The sequence below is a fragment of the Podarcis melisellensis genome, assembly GCF_964234715.1.
Source record: "Podarcis melisellensis genome assembly, chromosome: 2".
In the NCBI taxonomy this organism is placed as follows: domain Eukaryota; kingdom Metazoa; phylum Chordata; class Lepidosauria; order Squamata; family Lacertidae; genus Podarcis; species Podarcis melisellensis.
Window position 1 is genome coordinate 56,857,759 of NC_138529.1, and position 22,853 is coordinate 56,880,611.

The window sequence follows — 22,853 nt, forward strand, 5'->3', positions numbered from 1 at the left end:
AGATGAGAAAACTTTGCCTTTAAAAAACAACAACAGTCATATGAATTTCAAAATTGGAAACAGGTAGGGGTGCTGGGGGGGGGGACGCGGGTGGCGCTATGGGTAAAACCTCAGCGCCTAGGACTTGCCGATCGCATGGTCGGGGGTTCGAATCCCCACGGCGGGGTGAGCTGCCGCCGTTCGGTCCCAGCTCCTGCCCACCTAGCAGTTCGAAAGCACAATTAAGTGCAAGTAGATAAATAGGTACCGCTTTCTAGCGGGAAGGTAAACGGCGTTCCGTGTGCTGCTCTGGTGCCGGTTCGCCGGAGCAGCTTCATCACGCTGGCCACGTGACCCGGAAGTGTCTGCGGACAGCGCTGGCTCCCGGCCTCTAGAGTGAGATGAGCGCACAACCCTAGAGTCTGTCAAGACTGGCCCATACGGGCAGGGGTACCTTTACCTTACTAGGGGTGCTGAGAGCTGGTCTTTGAAGGAAATACATTTTCGTTTGGTTCATTAGTACCCTTTGCTACTTAATTGGGTGCAGCTTGTGGCCCCCCCTTTCCAAACAAGTATGCTGTTGATCTCAGTGTAGGGATGCAAATAACAGTTGAATTTGAAGGCAGTTGATTATAGATTCCTCTTTGCTCCTAAGGATTTCTTCTTACTCCATTCTCTCTGGCACAGTTAAATCAAAGCTGTTTAAACACTGTGCTTCTAAGACACATGAGCTCAGAATGAAGAAAATGGATATTGGATTTTCTTTAAAAGTCCATAATGTGATTCACACACTAACCTACAAGTGAACTAACCTGGAAGGAAGAACACAACAATCTGGAACACATTGTGAATTTTAAGGAGCTTATAGTTAAAGATTGCAAACAGCTGCAGGAAAGAGCACAAATTCTACCTTTTCCAAGAGGAACTTTAAATTGTGCATCAACTGCCGTCTTGCCACACACGTCAGATCAATTAAATGAATAAGTCAGGAGCTGGTTTTGGATTACCTTTAGGCTTTAAAATTTACCACCTACAGAGGGACCTGCTAATGAGGCAGTGAGCTTTTAACGTCTAATGTATTCATTCCAGTATGGGTAGCCCCACACTGATGGGCTTGAGCTGTAGCTTGTGTGGAAATGAACCTGAGGTGTTACTCTTTCTCGAAGAGTGCCTTAGTGACTTTCAGGGTGGCTTGAATTCAACATGAACATAAGGAATTGCTTTTTACTGAGTCAAAATGGTCCAGTTACGCTGGGGGAGGGAGAACCTGTGACCCTCCAGATATTATTGGACTACGGCTTCCATCAGCCCCAGCCTGCATGATCAATAGTCTGGGACAAGTGAGAGTTGCAGTCCAGTAAGATTGGGGTGGGGAATCTAACCCAAGAGTGTATGCTCTGACTGGAAGCATCTTTCTCCAAGGCTTCAAGCAGGTCTCAGGCTTCTTTAATCCTGCTAACGTGAAATGCAAACATACTTCCTCCCCCATTTTTTAAACCAGGAGGTGCCAGGATTGAACCTGGGACCTGCTGTATGTGACAAAAACTATCCTCTAGAAATCCATGACTCTTTAGTACAGGCATGTCCAAAGTCTGTTTCGGGGGCCTAATCTGGCCCGCCGTTTGATTTAATCCAGTCCCCATGGCAGTATACGTCCTGGAGTAAAATCCTAACAAAAGCCCAACAACATCAATCCTAGAAACAGCTCAACAATCTTGGGGTCAACTTCAACAACTTTGGTCAGCCCTCACGCATGTTCACTTCATCATATCTGACCCTCTTTGAAAAAAGTTTGGGCACCCCTGCTTTAGGATGTTAATATGCCTAAACTGCCTCAAAAAAATGAGAGCCCAGTACCTGTTTTCATTCCTCCCATGTTCGCTCCTCTCCCAGTTGTTCATTAGTAGCAAAGATATCAAGCTCTGGGATTGTCAAAACACCAGAGAGAGGAAGAGCTCTCTAATGAGATCATCATTCAGCCCCCATCATGGGTGAGGGCCAGTTTAAGCTTAGGGATGTCCACAGTACATATTTATTTATTTATTTATTTATTCCATTTATTAATTGCTTCCTTTCAAATATCTCAAAGCAATCTTGACAACAGTTTTTTTTTAAATTATGTAATTTAAATTAAATAATTAGTAAATTATTTGAAGTTCAATCTAGGCATAATTGCACAGTGATGTACCGTTTAAACATCATACATAATATGTGGGTGTTTAATGAACGAAATCTGGAAGTTAATGCCACTTTTGGCATATAAATCATTTAAACTTTGCTGTGGAATCCTGAAAGGCGTGTTTGGAGCATGCCTGCCTACACACACACACACACACACACACACACACACACACACACAGTAGCATAACTTCTAGAATACTTAAGATTTGGACACTTGTGACTTGAACTCCAGTGCTTTGTAAATAATCATACTGATGGATTCTCAAAGACTAAGAAAATAAGACTGAATAATGTAAGAAGTGCAATATGTCTACCAACAGGTTTAGCACATGGAATTAAATGTATCACATTTAATTTGCCTGTCTTCGTTGTAGAGTATTTTACAGTGTTGTTTTCCATCCCTCATAAAAACAACTTACTTTTTGCAATATGTTTACTTAGGCTTGCTATGGAATCCTGAAAGTTCCCATCGGAAACTGGCTTTGCCGAACCTGTGCCCTTGGAGTCCAGCCAAAGTGTTTACTCTGCCCAAAGAGAGGGGGAGCTCTGAAACCCACCCGGAGTGGGACAAAATGGGTCCACGTTAGCTGTGCCTTATGGATACCTGAAGTAAGATACTAAATGACTTTCTAAGTGGTAGGTAGATGTGATGTAGATAAGATATATTTGGATTTCACCATGCCAGGTACTGTCCAGAATCATCACCTGTCATTCATGCCAAGGATTATGTTGAGCACACAGGACTTAAGGATGCCTGAAATTAGAAGCTTATTGTTGTTAAGCACTGTGATCTCTAAACAGTCCATTCAGACATTCAGAACCTTCTCCATGCAATGTGCTATAATTATCCCCAGGGCTATTCACACTACAGTTGTAACATGTATTGCAGGCATTCCATGGAAACACCTGCAGTTTCCTGGTAGCAGTTTTCACAGTTTAATTCTGTTTCACACATTACATGGTTGATGTGTCGAATTTAGTTTGTATCAGAGCCACCCTTAGAGTTCTGTTCTTATCCTTTGAGAAGATACATGATAGCCAATAATTGGTGTGTTCTGTGTTGTGCTCAGGTTAGCATTGGATGCCCTGAAAAAATGGAACCCATTACGAAGATATCACATATCCCAGCAAGCAGATGGGCTTTGTCATGCAGTCTTTGCAAGGAGTGCACTGGAACATGTATTCAGGTAAGCAGTTATGTGTAGTCAAACTGTGCACCACCCATATCAGAAAGATAAAGAAATTGTTTTAATGAAATGCGTGTTGAGAGTCACTGGCAAATAATATACACAAGCGACCAAAAGGCACAACCTGTTAGGCCTCGCTGGGTGTTTATAACTTTTGTTATAACTTTTGTTTATTTATTTATTTCATTTCTATACCACCAAGGAGCTCAAGATGGTGTACATGGGTGTGTGTCCCTGTCAGAATGCTGGGTGGTAGTTGCTCGTGAGTAACCAGGCAGGACTCTGACCTGTCTTTTACAGGTTTTATTGTGCAAACTATATACAGTGAAGATACACAAGGTTCATGTCTGTCTTAGTCACTTAGGCAGAATCCGGGAGTTGCCCCTTCCGGCTTCTCCCCCAACATAAGAACTTAGACACCCCAAATCTCCACCTCCCCTCGTTGTGTTTAACCCTTCTGCGCAAGCGTGGCGACGGAAGTGGTGTGTGCCTCCTGGCCAGCCGGGCTAGGTGAGGCACTTGGGCTCTCAGCAGCATCTTTGAGCCCTCTCCTCACTTGGCTGGCCCCTTCCCTCTCTTCTCCACTGGAGGTGTGGCTTTTCCCCTTGCTGGAAGAGGAACTGCTCCTTAGAAGCATTGGAGGCTCCCTGTATCCCTACAGTGTCTCTGCCTCTCTCCCCTGTTCCAATGGCAGTCACCTGACACCCCCCCAAAAAATTTTCATCCTCACAACAGCCCTGTGAGGTAGGTTAGGCTAAGAGATGGTGACTGGCCCAAGGTTACCCAGTACCTTTCTTGACTGAGTGGGCGAACCCTGGTCTCCCAGGTAATAGTCCAACCTGCTAACCATTATGTTACTTTACATTGACCTCACTGGCTTTTATCTCATGTGCAGCTTTTAGTTGGAAGGGAAAGGAGAGGGACTCCCTCTCCTCTCCCAGTGTCTCCATGGAGTCAAGGGGGTTTGTGTGTAAATTATTTCCCTTCCTGTCAGGTTTTGCAGGAGGTAGCAGCAGAATGTTGGTCTTTTTTATCTTTAGTTCCCAGGTAACAAGAAATGCCACTGAATATAGTCAAGTGTTCTGTTCCACTTCTTTTATCACAGTATTTTATCTTATCCAAGCTCACTTTGATCTCTAGGAAGATTACCGAAGTGTTGATCTCTGGGTCCAAAGGGAGGATCTGTCAAAGATTGTTTGTACGTTGAGGCTGCAACTGTAGTGAGACAGCTATCTGGTGGAAGGAAAGTCATGTGCTATATGAACAGAAAGTGTGAAGCCACCACCATAACGTTTGGGGCATTGGAAGGGAGAATTTTTAAAGCAATCCCTTTTAGCCTGAAGTGAAAGCTCTCACACACGTTTCATTAAATCTTTCCAACATTTGATTCAATTCCATTTGCGATGGCTCTGGGTGGATCTGCTTATTCACCCTGCCAGATGGAGATATTCTGTCATAATGGCAACTGCTTTTGAAGAACGGAAGGGCAGGGAAACAAGACGGCTACACTTGGCAGCGTTGGGTGGGGGGGGTGGGAAGAAAAGGAAGAATTCAGTTTTCTCTGAGACTTCATCCTCTTAGCTCTGGCTCGCGTGTTAGTTTTGAAATGCTCTGAGCTGAGTGGATTTGCATGAAAGGTCACCTGAAATGGAAAACAGGGTTTTATTGTCTCCTTTGCTGACATCCCACATTTCATAAGTCTTCATAAGACTGACAGTTGAGCTTTTGTTGGCGCTGGCCTCGTAAGAGGGAGAACATTTTCACCAAAAGAAGGAATGAAAGAAATATGTAGATGATTCATTTGTTTAAACGTTTAAGCAATGACTAAGCATCAAACTGAAACATAGGGGAGGGGGAATTAGAATTCAGATCTGCCCCCACTTTCATCACATTAGGATTGCAAATCTCATTATTTGTGTTGATGTAGCATCTCCATCTGGGTTTGCTTATGCAGGTGAAATTTAGCATAGAAGACTCCACAATAGCTTTATAAAATAGCTTTTGGCCAAGGGCGGGGGGTAACTTTCCTGAAACCTTCCAGGCAAAGGGATCAAAATTCATGCAGCTCAGTGAAAGTGACAATAGCCAGGGACTTAGTGGAGAAAAGTAATGGAGTAGGTAATGGAGTAATGGGGTTGCTAGGAATTGTGTTACTTGTTTTTATAATCGTATACAAATCCTTCCTCCTTTACTTGTATGATTATATTACTATAACCCACCCTGGAACCTTATGGTGAAGGGCAGATAAGAACTATTATAAATACATTTGTTGTTGTTATTAAATTTATTACCCACCCTTCGCCAACAGGTCTTGGGGCAAGTTTCAACAATTAAGAATTAAAAACAGTTAAAACAGTTTTCAGCCATAGGAGTACGTTGGGTACACAGGCAAAGATGCATCTTGAGCATTCTCTGAACACACTATAATGAAGAAGCCACATGCACCTCTGTAAGAGGGAATTTAGGGGCAGACACAGAGAATGCCCTCTCCAGGGAGGTGGTGTTACCAAGAAGGCCGCCTCTGCTGATTTTAACATCTGAGAAGTGCTGTAGGGAAGGAGGCGGTCTGGGAGATAGTACCTTTAGGCAATGCAACATCAGTGCAACTATAGTGGTACCTCGAGTTAAGTACTTAATTCATTCCAGAGGTCCGTTCTTAACCTGAAACTGTTCTTAACCTGAAGCACCACTTTAGCTAATGGGGCCTCCTGCTGCCGCCGTGCCGTGGGAGCACGATTTCTGTTCTCATCCTGAAGCAAAGTTCTTAACCTGAGGTAATATTTCTGGGTTAGCGGAGTCTGTAACCTGAAGCATATGTAACCTGAAGCGCATGTAACCCGAGGTACCACTGTACACTGGTTTACAGGTTCAACAATGATACAGAGGATCATTCACAATAACCACGTTGACGTGTAAACATATGACTTTGGTTTTCCAAGGGGCAGGGATGTGCAAGAGTACAGTACTAAACAATTCCCTTTTTGAAAAGACTAAGTCCACAACCCTATACAGTGGTACATTAACACAATTCCCAACTCTTTCTACCTTTCAGTATATTCTTCTCCCCACTCTGCTGTATGGTTTTATTCTGCTAGCTGGGCTGGAGGAGGGGAATAATGCATCAATAACGTCTTCATTATCACTTTAATGCAAGGTTCTTTGGTAGCTACTGCTGAACAGGTACTTTTTGTTGTTGACCTGTCAGCTCAGCTTGCTAATTATTTCCTATTTGCATTTCGGGCAGAGTCCCTGACAACTGCTACTTGCCATCTGTCAGAGGAAACCCAGGATGGGTGGCATTCTGTTTGTTTTATCTCTAAGGTAGCGCGGATAATCTTTCCTTCATAAAAGGGCACTGTGTAGGCTGTTGTTCTAGCAAAAGTCATAAACAATTTAATAATGATATTAATACTGTTTGTGACGCAAATAGGGAGGGGAGAAACCGAGATGCATTTATTTCTGTAGCTTAGCTAAGCCGGAGAGGTCCTTGCCCAGCTTTCATCTAAGCACTGCAGCTAGTTGTGTGCACAACAGCACAAAGGATCTTTCCAATCAGTCATTTTAAAGTACCCCCAGATGTTACTCCAATATAAACACAATTGGCTCCATCAGTAGCTATCTAGCTATGTATGCAGTAAAATTACAGCTTTGGCTACCGGACAAGAAAACTCAATCAAAGCTGTTTACTGCTGGCAAAAGCCTGTAACCTCAAAATGCAATAACACTTAGGAAAGTGACTCCGCTGCATCTTTTCAACATAGTCTCCCATCCCCAGCCCAGGTATTTATATCAGGCAGGCCTATGATAAAAACCGCATGATAGCAGAACAGCATTGCTTTACAAATCTGGGCACTGATACTGTGCATCCAGCAAAATGAATGAAAACTCAATACTCCGATTCTTAGGTCATGTCTGCGTCAGTGCATCCCACCACACCTTATCCCTGCATGGAATGCAGTTTAAAATATTTGGTTAGATCTGCTGTTTAGGGGCTATCAGATCACCACCCTGGACAGATTTCTGTTAGTAGCTCCACAAGTGGCAGAGTGTCCCATAGCACTGTTATGGCTCTTTTGCCCTCCTTAAGATCCTGCAAATATGAGGACCAAACCTGACATGTCAGTATCAGACCTCTTTGTCTAACCCTAGGTCTGCCCCAGTCACAGGGATACGGGTCTGCCTTTTTAGAGGAAAGGGAGATGCTCGGGTGAGGGGAAAGTGAACTCTCTTTGCCCCAACCTCCTATATTCCCTTAGCATCCTCTCACCAGATGTTTTTCCTGGAGCTCAGCAGAGGAGAAAAGCACCTTAAGGGACCAGTGGGGCAGAGATAAAGCTGCACAGAGTGTGCATTTAAAACTGAACATAAAATTGTTTTTCCTCTTCCCTGAAATGCCCTCACACTCAATTGAGTACGTGTAGTATCCCGAAACGCTTCTCAAATCCTTCAGGAAGTGTCCCCTTGCGTTAATGCGATCATTCAAGCTGGAGCAACCATGGTTCTTAACAAATATATCTGAACTATGTAAACTGCTCAGTGTGGTGTCTTCAGCAACAAGGTCTTCAGAACAGCTCCTTATTGCTGTTTAACTGGTCATTAGCAGCTGGAATAGACTGATTTCTTATGGGTTATGGCTTAAATAATTACCTGACACTCGGAGCTATTAAAAAACAGTTAATGAATAGTGGGTGGATCCATGAGGAGACAGCAGAGTTACATACAGCTAGCTGGGGAATGTGTTATATTGGGTAGGAAATGGCACTTCAGATGTTGCTGCCTGGGGGAGGAGGGGGACAGAACAAATTAGATAGGGAGGGCTTTAATAAAATTGTTTGATTTTTTTTTCTTTAAAAGAACTGTTGACAGCTATTTAGCGACTGCAATGAGCGTTAATCAGTTAATTTTTATGTTACTAGCTTGCCAAAAGCTTGAGGCTCACTTTTTTGTTCTCTTTCTTTTTAATATATAATTAGAGGACCTATATCAAAGGGGAAGATACTATTAAAGGTCCAGTCTTTCCAGGGGCATTGCAAGCCCCTAAGAGTGTAGATTTATTCATGAACTTGTGACCCAGTCTGCGACCCAAAAATCACATTAGCTAAGGTAGTTCAAAAAGAACAGAACAATGTGGTAGGAACTCTGGTCTCACCACCACCCTCATAAACACATAATAATATAATATGAGTGTTTCAGAAGGGCAAATGTATGCTTCGGCACCATTAGTACTTTTGTTGCTCTGTTTTATAGGCAAAGGCAAAATCTCAACCAGAATTAGTTGGGGAGTGGGGGAGAGTCTCTAAAGTCCATTTTCTTTCTACTGTTACTGCATTTTAGTACAAAACAAAAAGCAACCCACTCATTTATCAGAACTTCTTCATACCTTTCTCCTTTTATATTAGGGTTGCACAGCCTGTGACTCTCATCATCACTCACCATTAGCCTTGCTGACTGGGGTGGATGTTTGTTGTGGCCTCAGAACATATTATGGAGGGTCACAGGTTCCTTTTCCCTGTTTTGGCACATGGACTCAGCTCTACTCAAAGGGTTAAACATATTACTTAGTTTAACAGGAGATTACTTTCTATGTCAGCAATGTTTGTGTCATATATAAATACCTTGGGTTTTTACCTCCAGGAAACCAGTAGAACCATGTTTACCACTTTGAGCTCCTTGGAGGAAAGCTGGTGTATAAATGTAATAAAGTATCCTCAATTTTTTTGGCAGTGGCAAAAAAAAAAAAGTCCTATTCGCCATTCAAACATTACAAGTAAAATGTTTTTTCCCCGACACCTTTTTACTGAATTCCGTTTTCCTTGCCCTTCCCTGTGTCACAGTGAAAAAAGGATTCTTCAGTGTTGGAAACTGGTACATGTGGGATAGGTTTAAATGGGTAGGAGAGGATATATTGATTGCAGTTTATCCCACCAGGCCCCCATACGTGTGGGTTAACAGAGTCTGAAAATCCCATCTTTGGCACCCCAATTAAAAGAATAGGAATTAGTCTGCAGGGCCTCCTTTGGAGAAAGTTCAACTAAAAAGTAAGCTGGCTTCCCCCTTCTTACCTCACTTAACAAAGAATCAGGCAACAACTTGTAATGTAAGTTTAAAAATAAGATTTACCTACTTTATAATCATGCTTTGCTTCACAGCAACAGTAGCAGCAAAAGCCCCATACCTAGAGCTGCAGCAAGCAGGGCCATGACTACATACAGCACTAATCAAAGGAAGAGAGAAGAGAGAGGAACAGGAAGTACTATATGCTGCTTCCTCTCCAGGAGAGGAGGGGAAATGATGTAACACACAGCTCTCTCTACCAGTTGTATTTCTATGGTCTGAGTAGACACTCAGCAATTGCCTGTCAGCAGTACAGCTCTATGGTATTAGCCCCTTCTCATGCTAACTAGCAAGGAATATGCATTAGTTACGTTTGGCTGCTAATCTCCCACAGTTCCATAGTTCATGTTTGTTGTTGTTGTTGTTGTTGTTTAGTCGTTTAGTCGTGTCCGACTCTTCATGACCCCATGGACCAGAGCATGCCAGGCACGCCTGTCTTCCACTGCCTCCTGCAGTTTGGTCAGACTTATATAGTTTATGTTACCCCATGCTAATTAGTATTATATCATAGCTAGCTGACCTTTTGACCAGCACGCTGGCTTCAAGTATCAATAACTTTCAAAATGTAGTAAGCAGGGCAAAGGCATGGCCCTTGTGTGCTCTGAATAATTGGTCACCAGGGGAAAATATGGAGAGGAGAAATAAAAATCCTGCATCCTTCTTTTCTAATTTGCTACTTATCAGGATGTTAATGTTTGTGACATCCTACAGAAATTGCATTAGCCACCTTGGAATCCTTTTGGATGAAAGGCAGTGTAAAAATAAACAAGCCGAAGATGATAGATAGATAGATAGATAGATAGATGATAGATAGATAGATAGATAGATAGATAGACCTGTACTTCCTCTGGGATGCAGCTTGTTAATGTGAAATCAGTGCACTCTTCCTACCCTTCCCACCCAGAGGAGAGGCCACCTGGACAAGTTTTAAGAAGAGCAAAGAAAACAGCAGATCTCATCTTCACTCCATTCCACATAGCACCTCTTCCTGGATGGGCTTTCCTTCTATTTTTGCTAGAACAAGGCTTCTGAGTCTAATCAGTGGAAATATAATAAAAAACTGGGAAAACTTGGCCTGGCCATGCAAAATACCTGACCATCACACTGAGCCAATTTGGTGGGACACAGGATCAGCTGTGCTGTATAATTAAATATCTCCTCAGCAAAATCAAGTAGACAGATCCCATGAGGAATGTTTACATGAAGGAAAAACAGCAAGAACATAAACGTAGTGTGTAAGCAAGCTGTAGTGTAGGGGATAGAAATGTACTGTAGAAGATGAATAGTGAGAGAGGGCATTATGGAGGGGTATTTTTCCATCTCCTCAAGAAAAGTGAGGGGTCTGAACAGAGAGTAATGGGGATGTGGTACTTTCCACCATCACCCTCCGTTAATTTTACTGCTAGTATTAATTACGGCAGGAAATTTTTTGCTGTTGGTACTCTTGTAAAAGTGATCCTAGTTAACCATGAAATGGTTTTACAAGAATACTCAGGTCTTTGCTCTGCTTTCTCCCCCTATCTGTTGCAGTGTTCCATGCCTTCCTGCATCACAGCCTTCCACGTAACATGCGCCTTTGAACGGAATCTGGACATGCGGACGCTTTTAGCAGAGAACGATGAGGTGAAGTTCAAGTCCTTCTGTCTTGAGCACAGCAGTGGTGCCACTAAGCCACCAGACGAAGCGCGGACGGATGCAGATCAAGGCAAGCTGGATATGGAAAAAGTAACGCTGAGGAAACAGAAGCTCCAACAGTTGGAGGAAGACTTCTATGATCTCGTGAAGCCCTCTGAAGTGGCTGAGAACCTTGACTTGACTGAGGGGCTAGTTGATTTTGTCTATCAGTACTGGAAATTAAAGAGGAAAGCTAATTACAACAAGCCTCTAATGATGCCCAAAACAGATGAGGTGGACAACTTGGCTCAGCAAGAGCAAGATGTGCTGTACCGACGCTTGAAGCTCTTCACACACCTCAGGCAAGATCTTGAGAGGGTGAGTAGAATTACCGGCTTTGTGAAATGTTCTGCTGTTCTACCGTTTCTAGTAATTCTTTAACTCCAGTGTCCTGATTATCCTAACAATCACTGAAACTTCACAGCGCCCAGGCATAGCTTCTGTTCTGATCGCTATCTGTATATTCATTTTTGTTACGATTTTTACTCAAGGAGTTTCATATTTTTCATTTGCCTGTCTAGAGCATCCTTTTGTAAAGATAACGAGAAAGGCCCCAGCCTTCCTCTTTACCTTGGAGCTAGGGAGAAGGCAGAATTTGTCCCCACAGCTGAGTGAGCTTCCAAGGGTTCAGTACAGCAGTGGAGAAAATCCCCATCCTCTCTCCAACTCAGAGAGGAAGGTTTGGCTGGCACATGGATCCTCTTGGCCACATGGGGCCAAAATGAGCACCAAACTTTTCCTCCTGTTCCTTGGGTAGCTTGTGTGACAGAGTGAAGGACTCAAAGCACTTTTGTCGGCCAGCACCAAAACAAGTCCCTGGTCCTCTTCCCAGGTAACAAATGAGGGCTGCAGTCCTATGTACAGTATATTTACCAGGGTTAGGCCGGAATGAACACAATCAAACTTTACTTCCATGTAAACCAAAAGTTGTGGGTCTATTCTTACTCCAAGCAAGCACAAAAATCAAATGGAAAAATGGGGGTAAGAATTGTGTGTGTGTGTGTGTGTGTGTGTGAGAGAGAGAGAGAGAGAGAGAGAGAGAGAGAGAGAGAGAGAGAGAGCAGAACAATCTGTTGTAGGTCCATGACATGGGGTGTCTTTCAGCACAGACCCATTGGCTTGGTTAGAACTAGCTCTTGAAAAGCTCAGTAGGGAAGTCAAATGCCCATAAATCCTGCAGTCCTTTCCACCCCACCACACATTTTGGCCCTCCTAAGCAAATTAAAAGCACACTGCTAGGATAGCATAGACAGAAGGGTATCTTTTCTCATTAAATTTATTCTTTCCTTTGTGATTAATTTTTATAGTAGGAATCAGTTTCTAGATAAGGCCAGGGAATGCTTTGTTAATAATCTTTTCAAAGGAATGGTCAATGTTTGTGAAGTTGCTCAGTGTAACAATTTATGATGACAGACCTTCATCTACTCTTCTTTTGCCCTACTTTTCCCCTGCTGTGTCTAGTGCAGGCTGTGCTGCCGCATGCAAGACAGTAAAAGGAAATTTATTAGAGTCCTGCTTTGTGAAGTTCCATGTTGCCAGAACTCTTGGACTCTTGTAAATTTCTCTTTTATTAGCTATGCATGCAAAAACAAACAGTGGCGGAACCAACTGTGATGCTACAGAAAGTAGAGGAGATGGGGGCAGAGTTGGCACTGCATAAACAACTGAGGAGATGGAAGACACAAAACAAATTGCCTAGTGAACATCTCTTGAGAAAGGAAAACACAGAGAAGCAGAAAGGAAAATCTAGGAATGGGAAGCAAAGAGGATTTAATAGTGCATGGGAATAAATGTACAAGGGGTAAGCGCTGACAGAGGCGTCATCCTTGTGACTGACTGCCCTAGTTGTGCCAGGTTCAGAGGTGAAACTGGAGGTTCAAATAAGCCATGAAAATACAAGATCTGTCCTGATCAGAGAGAGGAAGATGAAGAATCAAAGCATTTTGTAAAACACTGTATTCACACTTAATTTTGATTCTTTCTCCTATGATTATATGTGTGCTTGCGTTAAAATGCATCGCTTGCCTTTCTACCATAAACAGTACTCAGCAGCACTCTTTTCAATGTATATGGTGCTTCAGAAGGTTCACATGAAATGCAATTCATGATCTCTACCATGTGAGGCTGGGGGACTTTCTGCATTTTGTGTATAAATGCCACTGGGCCTTAGGAAGTGTTCTGTAGGTAAGAGATGAAGTGACCCAAAGAAATTGCTCTTCATGAAGGAATGTAATGCTTCACTTTTTTAAAAAAACACCTTTTTACCCCCTCAAAAATTAAAAAAAAACCCAGCTAGTGTTAAGTTTCTTCCAACTCATTATTATTACTGCACCAGCTGCTGCTATAGTCTTAAAAACAGGTTTGAAACCAGCATCATGCCTCCAGAATGCTACCCAGATCTCTTCTTACAATGAGGATGGGGCACCTGAGGCCATCCAGATTTTGTTAGACTCAACCAGTCCAACAACATCTGGAGGGCCACAAGCTCCTCATCCCTGTTTTATGATGTAATTCATGGTCAGAAACCTGTTTTCTCTGCTCTTTTACAAATATTTTAATTGATATTAAAAACTATATAAGAACCCAAATTAACTTTATCCATAAGATACAATTGCATCTAGGACAAAATTGTTCATAAAAACCACAACTGACACCATTTCAACACACAAGAACAGGGCCAAGAAGAGGAATATCACAACACGTGAGTTGAGGCTAATAGTGCAAGTTCTTTAATAAAGTACTAGTTTTTGTGGAGTGGGTAAAGGGGCAGGATCCTGCATTAAACAGGAACAGTAAGTGACAGATCACAGGATGAGGCATGGATTGAAAAGGGGGGAAAACTTGTGCCAATCTGAAATATCTTTAGAATTGGACTAAAAGATTTTAAAAGTGGAATAGAGATTTCCTGAACCAGATATAACCTTTATCCTAGATGACATGATTATGCATTGAGACTTACAAGATTGCTCTTCAGCCATGTACATTCCCTTCACCCTTTATTTTCTTCCTGTAACATAGGAAAATGATTCTCTTGCTTACATTTCTGATCTCTCTAATTTTAGGATGTTGAAGCTGTGTTTTTAGCAACAAAGACAAACACAGCAAAACAATCTTCCACTGAGAGCCACTGTCCTAAGTTCTCCCGAGACTCAGTGAATTCAAAACAATGCAGCTGTAAAAATTAATTTATCTTAATCAACTTCAGCAAAGCTTCATAATCTTTCAGTTACTTGATAGAGAAGTGCAGCTTGTTTATGGTGTGTGTTGTAGTTTTAGCAATGCTGGTGAAAGTAGTTACATGGCCAATAAAAAGCATTTTTCTCTTAGACATATAAATTAAGAAACTGAAAGACATTCTAACACATATCTTGCCAGAGGCAGCTGTTTCCCTTGTAAAGAGATTTCAGTCTGATGTTCACTTCAAACCATAATAAATCGAAAGGTGTGTGTTAAAATATAGAGCACATAAAATATATAGTGCATAAATCACATTTCTGTACTTGAGTCTTGGATATTTATTCTTAACATTTTTTTCTAAAAACTTTTCCACCCTCTAAAACGGGAGCTTCCAAAATTTCTTGATATAATACTAACATTTTGTATGGGTTTGCAGTCCAAACCATGTAGGTCTGAGAAGAAAGTGCATCACTGTTAGAGCAGTCATGATACGTTTATGCAGATAAGATAGTATTGTCTCACACCAACTTCCTTCTCTGACATCCACTTTCTTATTGCTTCCTCCACCAGTTTTATGGTGGGGCTAGGAGCTGTCTCAGTATATTTCAGTGTGTGTATTATAAGACCAAGCAAGCAATGTATACAGGGAATCATCTAGGGAATCTTCAAAAAGAGCATACAGGATATATTGACAGTGTGAAGGCTGCTTTCTAGGGTGTTTACAGATAAGACAAACATTTTACTGTTTAAACCTTCTTCCCTAACACCTGCTATTCCCATTACAGTGCCGCCCAATTTCTAGACCCATCCATTTTTTTAATGCCAGAAACCTCCCATCATCCTCTGTTGGTTCACCTCAATTCTCCCACCTTTCACAACCAGTTGTCCGCATTTCTTTTAACCCGTTTTTATACCACACCATTCCCAATCTCTGTAGTCCATTTTCACCACCAGGTTTTGATTCTAAGCAGTCCATAGTATTTAGTTTAGAGACTATATTTGCTTTATTGCCCTGGGTTACAGCCTGAAAGTTCATGTAGAGGCCCCTTGTTGGCTGTCTTCAGTTACAGATATTGCAGCTGGGGAAAGTGTCAAAGGAGTTGCAAAGTGTAATCATGGCTTGAGTTGGTATAAATTTCCAGATTTGAACCTAATGCAGAAGTGGACTATGTGAAAGGGAAGTTCACAGAGCAAAGTGGACTATCCACCCAAACCTAAAGTTAAGGAGCGCAGAATATCTGGCACAATTCCTACCAATAGGCAATTTAAGCAATGATCGGTCTCACAAAAAAACCAACAAAAGAAACATCACTGATAGGTTTAAAATAAGCATTCTTTGATCACTGAGTACCCACAGGAGTTAGAAAATACTGAAAGCCTCATCTATTAGCTGGAGGTGTCATACCTTATAGTATTTAAGGCTTGTTCCCGTGAGCAGATTGATTCTTGTGTTATTATTCAGGATTAGCTGTCCATGTAGGAACTACTTAATCCTGTGAGTGCTTAACCAAACTTTTAGCCTGATCCTACCTATGTTTATTCACAACTCAGTCCCACTGAGTTCGGTAGGCTTTGCTCCCAAAGAAGTATGCATATGATTATATCCCTAAAAAGTCATTGTGCAGTAGGAGCCAAATCCAGGAGCTGTGTATTATTGAAGCATTGTATTGAATCCAGGATTTGGGCTACTGCACTCATGCAGGACCTTTGTTGCTTTGGCAATGGGAGAGCACAGTCAGAGCTGCCGTGAATAAAATTATAAATAAAACTTGCAATTATATCCTCATAAGATGATTGTTTTTAGATTTGGTGCACAATATGCATTTTACCACTCTACTCAAACCCTTTTAAAACCTTAATGAGCATGTATCAGTAAAGTCAAGTCCTCTGCTTTTGCATATTTAGTTCCCTTTGAACTGTTATTCACATTCATTTCAGGAGGGTGTTCTTTTTTTCTGGATAATTAGGACTTATTGAGGAATTAGTCATATTTTCAATTTACTTTTGATTGCTTTTACTTCCAAACTGACATCATATTTTGTATTCATGTTACTCCAGGAAGCCTTTATAAAATAAAAAAAACAAGAAAGAAAGAAAAAAAAACAAAACTACCCATTCACAGATGTGACAATTTTAAAGTATTCCACTGCCCTGTTTCTTTGATTCTTTTGCCCCTCGCATTATTGACCTTGATAAACCAAAATTAAGAAACTGACGCGGGTGGTGCTGTGGGTTAAACCACAGAGCCTAGGACTTGCCCATCAGAAGGTTGGCGGTTTGAATCCCCGCGATGGGGTGAGCGCCCATTGCTCGGTCCCTGCTTCTGCCAACCTAGCAGTTTGAAAGCACGTCAAAGTGCAAGTAGATAAATAGGTACCGCTCCGGTGGGAAGGTAAACGGTGTTTCCGTGCACTGCTCTGGTTCGCCAGAAGCTGCTTAGTCATGCTGGCCACATGACCTGGAAGCTGTACGCTGGCTCCCTCGGCCATAAAGCGAGATGAGCGCCGCAACCCCAGAGTTGGTCACAACTGGACCTAATGGTCAGGGGTCTCTTTACCTTTTTTATCCGCTACCCCAGTCTAGATTCCATTGTGTCTTAGGGTGGTAAAAAGCCCCCATGCAATGCCATGTGTGTTTTGTCAGAAAAAGGGCACCTGCATGCTTCACTGGGTCAGTTTTTGCTTGCAAAACTGCATGCGCATTTTTTTACCTGGATATGTTAATATAGATAAAGCACCTCAGTGGCATAAAATTAATAGATTTCAGGGGTATTTTTTCCCCACCAAACACCTTTCAGAAGCAGAAACAACCATAAATTGTAATACCTTAAATTTTGGGACATCAGTTACTATTGTGCAGGTGACAGTCTCCTAGAAGGATTACATTGTAGGTCTACTCTGACATGAACACTGCAGTGAAAATGCACCCAGTCTGGATGCAATTTTCTTAACTGCACCCAGAGAAAAGAATAATTGTTTGAGTGCAGGGTTTGTCCTCCTTAATTACATAAGGAACAGGCCCTTGTTTTTATTTGTCTTGCTGGTTATTTACAATTAAGATCCAGGAAGCTCACTGCCCAAAGTCTCACTCACATTAATTCATCAGTGAAGACAGAAGAAACCCAGATAATTGGGCAAGTGTAAATTCATGGTGTTTCTGTCACCATATGGCTTTAAAAAAAAAGCCTCTGACAAGCAAACAACTCTGTTTACTATTTTGGTTCCAGCTAGCAGAGATTAATGGTGAGGGGCAGATCAAATGTGATGTTAGAGATACACAGGCTCCTAAATACTTGCACTGTTTTGTAAAAGCTTACCAAAGGGATGCATACTCATGGATATCCAAGGCTTACTAAAGAGATGGATATTCATTCCCCCCCCCCCCCAAGCGAGGGGGAAGAATGAAAAATGTTATGTGAATATCATTCTTTGTCTGTATAAATTACTGGAAATATTGTTGAGGACATTGTACATGAAGCACTCCAGTGAGAATTTACTTTTCCTCCCTACTTTCACCCCATCCCACAGTTTTACTTCAGAAATGCAATGCTATTATGAGGGGGATTTGTTTATTTATACACACATAGCCTAATCCAGTCAATTGGCCTACAAACATGGAATCAAGCTTCCACATGCTCAGTCCCTAGTTGGAAGAAGATTCATAAACACAAATAGATGTAAACAACAAAACAACAACAACCACCACCATATTTTTCGCACTATAGGACGCACTTTTCCCCTCCAAAAATGAAGGGGAAATGTCTGTGCGTCCTATGGGGTGAATGCAGGCTTCAGGAAGCTATCCGCAAGCCTTGCGAGCCCTGTGGGAGTTCCCGCGGGCTCACAAGGCTTGCAGGCAGCAGCCTGAAGCACGGGGCGTGCTGCACAGCGCACCCCGGGCTTCGGTTCCCTGACCTGGTTTGGAGGCTGGCAGCGGGGAGAAGCACGCTTCTCCCCGCCACCAGCCCCACAAGCTCGGGGGACAGCGGAGAGGCGGAGTGCCGCCATCCCGCTGTTCCCCGACCTGGTTTGGGCTTCAGGCAGATATCCGCAAGCGTGGGAGCCCGGCGGGAAGTCGCACTGGTCTCCCAAGGCTTGCGGAGAGCTGCCTGTTCTGGGGTCGGGGGAAGCTCGGGAGTCCTCCACCCCAGCCCCGCTCCTGGGGGAAATTTTTTTTTTCTTTATCCCCCCCAAAAAAAATTAGGTGCATCCTATGGGCTGGTGTGTCCTATGGGGCGAAAAATACGGTATATTTATACCCCGGCCATCTGGCTGGGTTTCCTCAGCCACTCTAGGCAGCTCCCAACAGAATACTATATTAAAAACCTTGATAAAACATTAAAAACCTCCCTAATCAGGGCTGTCTACAGACGTCTTCTAAAAGTCAGATAGTTGTTTATTTCCTTGACATCTGATGGGACGGCATTCCACAGGATGGGTGCCACTACCGAAAAGGCCCCCTGCCTGGTTATATGCATTTGTGATCCATCTATTAGGGCTGCAGACGCATAGCTATTGGGAACTCTCTTTTTTCTGGAGTGGGTGGGGAGGAGCTGAATTTAGTCATTTTTCCTACCTTGGACACTGTTCCTCTTGTGCAGATACTTCTCTGAATTCAACACCCACCCACCCCTTTTCTTTACTTGCTTGGAGATTGCTTCAGGACTTTTTAATGTAAACCTCTATACAAATTTAATGAGCTAAACATCAAGCAAGACACAGAGTTTGTGCTTAAATTGGTTCAGAACTTCTTTTTGGTTTTGCTTATTTTGGGTCCCCGTCCCCCCAAGTGCCTGTTATACACAGTTGTGGGTAAGGTCCTGATGAAATAGCACAGTTTCTTAAAAGTTTGATGCAGGTAGGAGTTGGCAGGGATTCTGAAGGAGGGGTCTCCAGAGAGATTCTTTGTTATGTGAATAAAGCTTTATTTTCATACCAGCTGCTGTTTTTGTTCATGGGCATGAGTGTAACAGCATTGCACAGGGCTTTAATGAATCAGAATTTGGCCCAGTTAGTATATCAATGAACCAGGGCAGACTTAGGTCAGAAGAGGATGGGTATATTTAGATGCCTGTAAAGTCTATATTTACTTCACACTGTGCCTCTGACAGTGTGTGACAGGGTGGCTTAAATCATCAGTGAAGTCCTGTTAGAGATTAGCAACAGGCTTTTCATGCCCCTGTACTGATTTGGAAAAGCAAATGTTAAAAATCAGGAGCTCTTCTGCTTGAAGACTGATCTTGAACTTCAGGGGTCAGGGGTTGAGGTCTCGGACCCCTGCAGTTGCCTCAGCATGATAATGTGTCAGGAAGTAATTTGACACTTGAACAGCTCTTTTTGGTCTCCTTGATCTGTGTCTGGGCTTTGCTCTCTCCTGAACAGCTATGCTGTCGAAACAGGATAGCCAACTGGTACAAGGTTTTCTTTTACCACTGACATTCCCTCTGCATACAGTATTTATACTGAATGGAGCTTTTCTCTGAGGGTGATTTCTTGCAACTGGGTCATCAGTCACTGGTGAAATGACAGCAGCTCTCCTGAAGGAAGCAAGACAGAAGTGACCTTTGGGTGACTGGGTTTGTTTTAGAAGCACTGTCATTTGCTGTACACCTGCCAGAGAGAAAGGTATTATTGTTTTGTGTGGGGGTTTTTTATTTTTATTTTTAAAAAAGAAGCATTTGGAAAATTCTGTGGCAGATTGTTGTCCGTGGGGACAAACAAAGCCAGTAGTATTAAACCACAACCCCTGTCATAGCACTATGAGGAGTTGTGGTTTTTCCACACCTTGTAAACCACAATCTGTAGCCAAAGTTTGTTAGTGTACTGATCATGGTTTGTTGGAGTGAAACAAACCATAATCCCTGGTTCGGATATAACACTAAGCCAGAGTTTCCTCTGCGTGCTAGCAGAGAGCCGACAAATAGTCCAGAAAGATGCACTCATGGTGAACCATTAACTGTGGTTTACCATGCCATGCAAAGTGGGCCACTGTATCTTTTTGACATTTGTAGATCAATCCTGCTCCTCAAGGCTCCAGCAGTGTCTGCAAACTGAGTCTTTGCTGTATAATTCTCTTCCACTATACAAAGCTATTACTAGCAACACAGGACCTTTAAACGTAATGACAGAAAAACTTGCTGCAGTTCTACTGCAGAATTCCATAAAAGTACTATTTTATATAGACACATCCTGAACCAAGCTGTAGGTAGGTTTTAATTATATTAAACGTATCCTACAGATGTTGTGATTTTAAAGTTCATTCCCGTTACCAGAGCCATGCGCAAACAAAATAATGCATTGTACCAATAGCTCAATCTTTGTTGGAAGGAAGGACAGCTGGGCTGCCTCTGGTCACTGAAGGCACAGTAGTTGCCTGCTTGAGAGCGGTTGTACCATAGTGGCTGGATTTTGAGCTTGGACGTGGATGCAGAAGACCCAAAGTCCAATCCTTTCTTATCTTTGACATTCATTTAGTGGCCTTGGCCAAGTCATTATGTCTCAGCCCTGCCTGGCTGACATTGTCATATGAGAAGAATATGAGTTGTTGTATGAGAAGGATAAAATGAGACAATTTCATCTCTTCCAACCTAGAACTTTGTTGTGCCCTGCAAGTGTAGGGTAAACAATTTTCTTTAGAAGAAGCAGAGACTTATTTGTCAATAATTATTAAAAGATTCAAGACACAACAGAGGTTTTCTTACCCCAGTCTGACTCATTAATATTTGCTAGTTTCCTCTTCCCTCATTCTTTCACCATAGTTCTTGCTCTCATAACCAGAAGAACCCACACTTCGTGGCATGTGCAGTCCTCTCTCCTGCCCCCCACAGATCAACTCCATTCCCACATTAAGACTGGACAAAATATTTGTGGCATCTTCTCTTTGCAAACAACTGCTGCTTGAAAAGGTAGATAAGCTACCCTCCCAAGCCTATTACATGAATTAGATGCCAGACGGCCTCTGCTGATGGTCAAAGGCAGCTTATAGCAGCCTTTGCCTTAAGCCCAGGTATAGAAAACCTGCCACTCTCCAGATATGGCTGGACCCCAACTTTGGCCAATGGTTGGGGATGGTGGGTGTTTCACCAACATTTCAACCACAGGTTACCCATTCCTGCTTTAGGTTATTGTCAGTTATTCATAGGTATAGGGCTGATAACTGATCCAAGAGGGAGATGTTTCTTTTATTGGTGGTTTCTTGCCCTCAGTATTTGCATTATTCGAACTGCCTCCAGAGTGTACAGGAATGCAGGCATGAAAGATGGAGAAACAAAGTATGCCATGGAAAGATTTGATCACGATAAACAAGAGGGCAAGGATAAGCAGAGAAATGGGGTGGCATTTTAAGTAGCTGCCAGTGGATTTTTGTCAGAATTCACTACTAAAGTAGAAACTGGGCTTATTCTGTTTTGCAGGTTAGGAATCTCTGTTACATGGTGACAAGGCGAGAGAAAATGAAGCACTCCATTTGCAAACTCCAGGAACAGATCTTCCACCTACAGATGAAACTTATTGAGAAGGACCTATACCCAGGTATATGTTCCTTCTGGGGCCCAAAAAGCCTACTGTCAACATAATGATTATTGCTGATGTGTTTGCTGACATTTTAACATGCTATATTTATTTATTTTTGGTAATAGGTATGTATGTGTTCCTGTAAAGATGCATTCATTCAAGAGCTTAATTTCTAAATATAAGCTGCAGGGGCTCAACTTTGTTGGATGTTATACTCACTCCCTCTTACACTCCCTCAAGCCAGTTTAAATAAGGAACGGTCAGGGATTTTTTATTTTTAAAAAAAAAAAACCACTTAATGTCACTATGTTAAGTCATAACATGACTTATAAAAACATACTTTTTTGTTATAATAGGAAACTACCACCTAACCATTCCAGATAATTAATTATTATTCATTTGTAATGCCAAGCCATGAAAATCTGAAATGGTACTACACTTAATTGGTTTGCCATTAGCTACCCAGGGCCTAGCTTGCTTATACAGTAGAAGCTGTAGCTGTTTAAAAGGTAACCCAGTGTGTCATCAACCCAGCTATTAATGGGGAAAAGCAACAAGGTTCCTTCTGAACATGTATGAAATCATCTTAACATAGTTAGCAAGACATCAGGGCAAATCCTTTAATTTCCTGATTTGCAGAAGAGCCTGATATCGCAGCTCCTGCTGACCCTGTGCAAACAAGCCATATGTCACATCTAAGGTAGAAATTAGCTAGAAATCCTAACTGCATTAGTTAATTTCTGTTTAATCAACCTGATCTGTTATGAAATCCTATTGCAGAAGCATGCTGTTTGCTTCCCACCTTCTTTGGATTATTATTGCTCATCCTGGCCCCCAAGGCTCTAGACTTTAGTGTTTTTAGTGGCAGCATCTGGTTCACTAGCACGGTTTGCCAGCAGTTGCACTGGCTTCCTGGCAACTGCCTCTGACTCTATTAAGGATCAAAGGTTGAACTGCTGGCAGCTGATCTTTTTGCTCCTCTTTGCTCTTAGCTTTATCTGCAAATTAAGTTATGGCTATCTGTTAATAA

General features: G+C 42.3%; 1 protein-coding gene and 1 long non-coding RNA gene across 2 annotated transcripts in view; one reads left to right on the top strand and one right to left on the bottom strand.

Moving 5' to 3' along the window:
• JADE2 (jade family PHD finger 2) overlaps positions 1 to 22,853 on the top strand; it is a 139,765-nt gene that overhangs the window by 106,809 nt on the left and 10,103 nt on the right. The window contains exons 7-10 of the mRNA XM_081893298.1: positions 2,602 to 2,769; positions 3,231 to 3,347; positions 10,992 to 11,453; positions 21,724 to 21,841. Of these exons, the coding sequence (XP_081749424.1) occupies positions 2,602 to 2,769; positions 3,231 to 3,347; positions 10,992 to 11,453; positions 21,724 to 21,841 (865 nt within the window). The remainder of the gene's footprint in view (positions 1 to 2,601; positions 2,770 to 3,230; positions 3,348 to 10,991; positions 11,454 to 21,723; positions 21,842 to 22,853) is intronic.
• Positions 3,734 to 10,227, bottom strand: LOC309360201. The gene is made up of 3 exons (XR_014163950.1): positions 9,472 to 10,227; positions 8,728 to 8,880; positions 3,734 to 4,989 (listed from the first exon to the last, which is right to left on the bottom strand). It is a non-coding gene; the product is annotated as an uncharacterized lncRNA (long non-coding RNA).